Source organism: Penaeus chinensis, chromosome 25 (genome assembly GCF_019202785.1).
Source record: "Penaeus chinensis breed Huanghai No. 1 chromosome 25, ASM1920278v2, whole genome shotgun sequence".
Classification (NCBI taxonomy): domain Eukaryota; kingdom Metazoa; phylum Arthropoda; class Malacostraca; order Decapoda; family Penaeidae; genus Penaeus; species Penaeus chinensis.
In genome coordinates this window covers 12321961-12329460 of record NC_061843.1, presented here as the reverse complement: position 1 = coordinate 12329460, position 7500 = coordinate 12321961, and the positions used below count along the sequence as shown (strand labels likewise).

General features: G+C 33.9%; 1 protein-coding gene across 3 annotated transcripts in view; it reads right to left on the bottom strand.

The window, feature by feature from the left end:
* The window catches only part of LOC125038690 (FERM domain-containing protein 5-like), a 42508-nt gene that overhangs the window by 11574 nt on the left and 23434 nt on the right, over positions 1-7500 (bottom strand). For 2 of the 3 annotated variants that reach the window (XM_047632250.1, XM_047632253.1), the window contains exons 7-9: positions 7282-7296; positions 6187-6275; positions 1283-1500 (exon numbers count right to left, since the gene is read on the bottom strand). In XM_047632250.1, the coding sequence (XP_047488206.1) occupies positions 1283-1500; positions 6187-6275; positions 7282-7296 (322 nt within the window). The remainder of the gene's footprint in view (positions 1-1282; positions 1501-6186; positions 6276-7281; positions 7297-7500) is intronic. The other variant, XM_047632252.1, reaches the window with a different exon arrangement.

Genomic DNA, 7500 nt, shown 5'->3' with positions numbered 1-7500 from the left:
CAACATAATATACTACAGAATCATTTTCTAAATCTTCTGGAAAAGAAACTACACAGCAAACATTTTTGAACTGCCCACAACCTTGTAGACAGTATACATCCAACAGGGAACAGGCAGTGCCATCATTATTAAGTAAATAGTGAAATCACCTATGGGTCTGTGTGGCATTTTTTTTTTAGTTCTCAGCATACTTTGATGATAAAACATTGATTGGTATTTGACTCATACTTTTCACATAAATTTTTGTAGAGAAAAATGCTCTCTTGGGAGTACTGAAACTGAGGTTGGTGTAATAGCATATAACTTACCCTGGATGGTAAAGGATTGACATTAATAAAATATTTAAAAGTTGCAAGAACTGCATTGTTAATTTTCATGCAAAAATTCTCTGAATACATTATCACAAATTCTGAATGTTAATTAAAAGACTGAAATATGAACCTCTCTTATGTTACCAATACTGCCATATGAAATTTTGCAAACAGTTGACACTTCTTAACCCCTTGGTGACGGGTGTACAAAACTAAAAAAAACTCTACGCTCTGGCGATCCATGGCAACGCGCCGACTTTGAGCGCAGTAGTTCAGTACATGAAGCCGAATCACCGCCTCGGAGTGCTTTGGTGCGCCACCGCAGCGTACAGACGCAAGCCACATTTTGAGCGGTTTGTTATGACGTCCAGAGACGTGACCCGTTGGGAAGGGGTTAATATGATAAAGCTTATATAACAAGAATTACACACAGTAATTATTATCAATCATATACAGTTAAAAGGAACTTTACTGCAACAATCAATCATATACAGATAGGAGGAACTTTACTGCAACAATCAATCATATACAGATAGAAGGAACTTTACTGCAACAATACTGTATCTTGATTAAAAATATATGGGTGAAAATCTGTGTGGCAGACTAACCCAGCTTTTCATTATAATGATTCCTGAATGCTTAATTCATCCCTCTCTTCCCACAGAAAAAAATAATCACAAATCATAAGAACAGAACATAATACATATACTTTCTGCATTCCACAATCTAGTATCCAATAATGAATATAACCAGCAACTGTCATCACTGGAATCTTTCATTCTGACTGTAACAAAAGAGGAAAGGATAATGCAATAGAAAAAGAAAATGGAATAGAGGGAAAACAAGGAACATAACACCAACACATCACAAGCTAATAATGCTAAAGACCATTGTCTGCACATAGTAGAAAATTGCATTGCTCAAGACCGGCAGATCTATGAATCTCCGTAAGAAACACGTGCTGACATCACCATCATAAGTGTCAGAATCAGCAGGTGTCGTTGGTAGGGATGTGGATCTGCCGATAGTCCGTAGGGAAATTCTATTGACAGTTGGGGGTTCACGGATGATGGTGGAGCTCTCCTCGACCACCTCCTTCTCACAGCGGCCTGCATATCGGAACCGAGACCCTCGTGAGAAGAATGACCCTCCAGTCACCACCACACCCTGCTTGTTAGAGTTTTCAAGCCTAGGGGAAGAAAGGAAAGGAAAAGTGAGGGGTTTGTTTTTCACCTTATGTCTATTTTTGTTTATCTCTTTGTGAAGCTTGATCACTAGGGGTGATGATTAATTGAAATAAGAAATTATGCACAAAATAAAGATAATAACATGGTGATATGCACAGATAAAGTGAAACACTAAAATATGTTTCAATTTACAAATTCAAAAATATATGAAGACTTACTACAGACCATACATGGTATTTAGAATATCATAATTTCTATGGAGATTGTTTCAAAAGCCTTCTTTTATAACCTTCTTATAAGAAAAGAGAATAAGAGTGCAAAATAGTTAACAAATTGTGTTGAAATAAGATTAATATGTCTGTCTTGAGAATGCATGTACTCTGAACAGTTATATCAAAATTAAAGAATCCCTTTTAAAACTAATGAAGAGCAGATAATAACTTTTGTTATGATGAATTTAATTATGTAAATAAAACTCACAGACTCAGTAAGAGTATTAATAAAATAAAAATAAAAATATTTAGTATCATATTTGCTTGAAGACTTTGATTTACAAAGAGGCCTGAAATAAATCTTTCTCTTTTGTAGCATGAATTTTGAATGAATTTTGGTCTCTTTCAGTATAAGTACAAGAAATAGATAACTTTTAAAATGTTTGAATGAGAATGAATAACCCCAAGGAGAAAAAAATGTTGAGGTAACAAGGTAAGAATTACTTCTCTTTAGCAATATCAATAAACATAGACCTTTTATATATATTTCAGTATCCACTTCTTAACTGACCAAAAAATACCAAAACTTTTTCAGGTCGGCCATTTTGGGTGGCTGTGTTCAAGAAACCTCAAACATTTTTTCACTTGACCCAACTCTATGATGTGAGATTTACATTACATTCTCATCACAATTAATTCTGAAAGGTTACACACACGTAATATCGAAATGTAATTACACATCATGCACTATGGAGTTGTTCATTCTCATTAATACTCTGACTCCATTTATTACAAAGAGCTCAAGTGCCTGGCCATTCAGTTCTGGGTCTGAAAGGAAAGCAAAAAAGCATAATTCTGCTTCTTTCTATCAAGGGGAAGATGGCTTTGAGAAGTTGGTGTTGCAGCATCTCTGAATGACACCCTTGTATTTCAGACAACACTTATCATTAAACACCACCAACCTATAAAGTGCATCTTTGCCTCAGAAGAAAATGTACTCAGAGGGAGGAATTAGCATAAATTATGTAAAGAGAAAAAGGAAGGGAAACTTCTAAAATTGGTGACCTCAGGAAATCAACATTAAAAATAGGTTCAAAATGTTGAACACTCACAAAAGGGTAGTCTAGATTGCAGAATAAAAACTAAAAACAACAAAAAATTCTACTGACGGATCTGACTCTAAGAAGTCTTTCCTATTGACAGAATTTACACCCCATGGATATCTTCTAACAACATGCCTTTGAACTTAGCTGAACAGAACATTAATCAGCTATTAGAAACAAACTTGCTCTGTCCAGGGATTTATTAAACAATCTATGTATTTGGTAATAATACTTAACAGATACATCTCGGAGTGTCAGGTTTGGTTAAATGGTAACTTTTTAAATGTTCTAAATTTCATATATTTACTAAAAATGCCTTTTAAACTTTTGCTCAGGGTAATAATTTATTCTAGTTAAGCCATATCTACATGTCACATTACAGGAAATTCTAGAGTAATTCTTTTGTGAATGAATATATGCCAATAATATCAACTGTAATGAATTATTGGGACTCGAACTTCATCCCTAAGAACCACGAATCCTCCAGCCTGTTTGATCCCCAGCTAATAGAAAGGCCTGAGTTTTCAAGTTTCACTGGGGAAAATTTGGGTTTCTAACATTTCAAGACCTTGATTCTAAGCATCAGAAATGTGAACTCAGTTGTCAGATATTAAATGCATGGAATGTTAAAAAAGCACAAAGTTACTGCCATTACCCTTGTTTATGATTGAAAGTCAGGTTTAGTTACCATACTCATGGAAAGGTTTGCAAAATTTCATCACAAAACAATAAAATATGTATTTTGATGTATACATTAAAGTATAAATAGTATGAATATGTATTTTAATGTATATATTAATGTATAAATAGTAAGAAGATAATGGTGTCCCAGGAGGTATGTTGTGTGGAGGAGGAGTGTAGGAGAGGAGGAAATGGGGAGGTTTGGCTAGATGAAATATACTCTAGAGCACCAGAATTATTACTTCACATTTGCTCCATTCCATTCACAAGATGAAAGAGGCAGGGAACATGACAGTACGCCTAGCTCAGGGTGAGGAAGGAAGTAGGGGTAAGGGGGTTGATGATATCTTGGGTGTTGCTGGAGGGAACTTTCCAAACAGTACCAGATATGTTAGTGGATGCTACATATATCTAACTTATAATGGAAAAGATATGTGGCTAGTAGGACTAACCACATAGGATGTGACAAAGCCATGAGCAAGGCAAAGAGGACTTTAGGAATATAGAGAGTCACAGTATAATTAAATTGCCTAGTTTAAGATGACCATTCTAGGTGGTTTACAAATTACTAAGAAAAATATTGCCGGTTAATTTTTAAAAATTCCTTACTCCACACAACATGAAGTAAAGTCATTGCAGAATTTGCAACTTTTTGTATTCAAGATTAAGTCAGTTTGTTGACTTGCTAACCAAATAGCATATATGTACATATTATGATTTACCATAAGGTTTTAAATCCTTACATGCATGCCAGCAACCAAGGAGACTGTATTAAATTTCAAGATCTTACAAAAAAAAAGCTCTTAAATTTAATACACAATTTGTTATATTCAGACTAGTTTCAAAACTACCAAAATAATATAAATCACATAAATCATCAAAAATGCTAAGCAGGGATTTCTGGGATTAAACTAGTGATTCAAACAGAAATGAAATTCTATGATCACTCATCACCTAACCAAATATGGTCAATACTATGGTGTAGAATAGATCAAATGATACCACAGATAATGGTGGTTTTATCTGATAGCAAATGCAATAAAAAAAATTAAAAAGCCACTCAACTCTTAGCATATGTAGCTATTATGATTGCCAAAATAGGTAAATTATACTGATGAATCTACTATATGGTACATGACACTACCCTCTGGGCTACACACACACATTATGTTAGTGACTAAAGTTTCTAAATCTAGCAAAGACAAAGGCAAAATAAGTAAACATTCTCCCTCTCACGCGCAAACACATACACGTATTAGCGATTGATATTGATTAATACATTTGTATTAGTATTGGTATTTTCTAAGCTACTCAATAACTATCATTCTATCAGTATCATTGGGATGTTTTTCTGAAAATGTATATAAAAAGTTGATATATTGATGTATTTACATGACCAGTTAATATATGTGAATTGCAAAATGACCTGTTTCCTCCTTATCTTCATTATTATTTGTTCTTTAGATGTTTCATGTGCTGCAGAAAGTTTGGGAAGGTGACTAAATTATCCTTTTTAGACTATGTAATAGACAAAAATAGAAAAATAAAGAAAAATGAATGTTTTCAAACTCTATGGGGGCTTCCATATAACAACAACTTTTGGCAGAAATTCACACTTGAATCCTTTCCCTTATGCACAATACAACAAAGATTGTATATATTAAATCTGAATACATATACAAATGCTGCAGACTATTGATGGCACCTAAAAAAAGTCTTTTTTTAAGTTACTTGAGGCCTTGCATCATAGCAAGTTTGTTTTGGAATAATGAGGAAGTTTTCATTTATGTATTGTAGGTCTATCTGTAGTAACATATTGGAGGATTAAAGCACTGTATAGAAAGTCTAGAACTGTAGATATTGATTAGAATTACTAGGCATTAGTTGGAAAATTATGAAATATGCTTCTTTTATTCTAGCCCCAAATATGTTGTCTAGAATTTTATTCAAATTTTTGGCAAGCTATGTATCTAACATAGACTATCTATCACATATTGAAAAAAATTAAGATAATTGATAATTTGTCACACACACATACACACACACACACACACACACACACACACACACACACACACACACACACACACACACACACACACACACACACACAAAATGTCATAACATTATAATTGAAAGAAAAAAAGAAACTAAGCAATAACAAAAAAAGAGGAATCTGAAACTAAATTTATGACAATCATAAAAAGAAAACAAGGAGAGGGAGAAAATGGATTAATGTGATGTTAAGAGTCCTTTGCGAATGATTAAATTCAACCTGCCCTTAACCCCTTGATGACGGGTGAAGAAAACAAAAAAAAAAATTTACACTAGAAATCAATGGCAACGGCTCATAGCGCTTTGGCACGCCACAGCGGCATACAGCCGCACGCCACAGATCGAGTGGTTTGTTTTGACACCTCATGGCGTGACCTGTCAGGAAGGGGTTAAGGAAGCCAATGACATTTTACTGAAGCAACATTCCCTGTATAATATAAAGATAACAAAAGACTCCAGGTATCAGTCAAAATGAATGATAAATGATGAATCTTTTCATCATCTGTCAGCAAGCAACTGAAAGGTGAAAGGTTAAAGAGCTGATCACTATGACCAAAGATGTGGAGGGGAAAAAACAAAAAAACAAAAACAAAACAAAAAAATGGCAGTTAAGCTTAAAAAATGGGGTATGACATACGTGTAAAATAGCCTCTGCTCCACCGCGCATCTCCAAAGGTGTCTACAGGCAGATGCTGTTGGACATTTGAAGCCTACGGTGTGCTTCTTCTGTAAATGTACCGCATTATGAGTTTACTTCTCTACACACATAAAAAATAGAGAAAGAAAAATGGGGAACAAATGAAAAAAAATAAGAGATAATATCAAAATCAAGAAACATGACAGAGGTGAAAAGAGCAAGAAAGGAGTATGCCTCTTAATATAAAATCTGAACACATTTGTGTGTTTGATTAAGCTACTTGTGTCTCTTAGTGAAACAATACAATGAATACAACATCTCCTCTCACACTTTTACAGTAAAAGTATACTTATAGGAAAAAAAGATATTAACATACTCTCCTGTGCATTATGAATTCCTGAGATAAAGTCACTGTGTGAGGTTTCATACTTATATTGTACAAGATAATGCCTTGTTAGATAAAAACATATATAAACACAAGTTAGTTCTGTTATCATAAATGCGAAACACAGGCTAACATAAAAAAATATGAGCATCAGAGAAAACTAAAGACTGAAAAAAAATACTCATATTAAGATAATTAGCATTTTAATAAAGCTCTTTCTAATCTAATGATATCAAATTTCAGTCTCTTTTGAGAAATGCAAGAAGAAAGGACAGAAACCCATGACAAGGTCATATAATCCATATTCGCAATCAATTCTGCATGCAGTTGTCTACTCAACTCACCTCACAGCAGATGAACACCATACATGGTACATCTTGACATAGAATTTTCTTTCATATATCAAATCATTTGCCATTAAAGAGAAAATATCAGTATCTCCTTTTATGAGATAACGCTGGGACGGAGAACATATATATTCATGTTGTTCATATGCTTTGGTACAACAGGGAGGCAATATGTGTAGACTCCTGCACAAAGAATCAAATCCAACAGTTGATTGATTATATGAGCAAGGAGGAAAGTCCTCAAAGCAATTGTAAGTGACATGATGTCTTACACAAAAGAGAGAAAAAGTGTTAACTGTTCAAACCCCAAAGCAACATCATGCATTCTGTCAAAACGCAGACAGATGGGGTCCATCAACTCACCTTCGTTCTAGCATCCTAAGGCACAGCATGCAAAGCACGATGATTCTTGAGTAAAAGGTGAGATACTAAGTCTAAAATTATTCATCAAAAAATTGAAAAATTACTTCAAAAGACTTCAGTACCTTATATATGAAAAAAGAAAAAAAGACAGATACAGTTCAACAATAGATTACATTATGCTTTTACTATTTGTTACACAAAAATTGCTATAAAGGATGT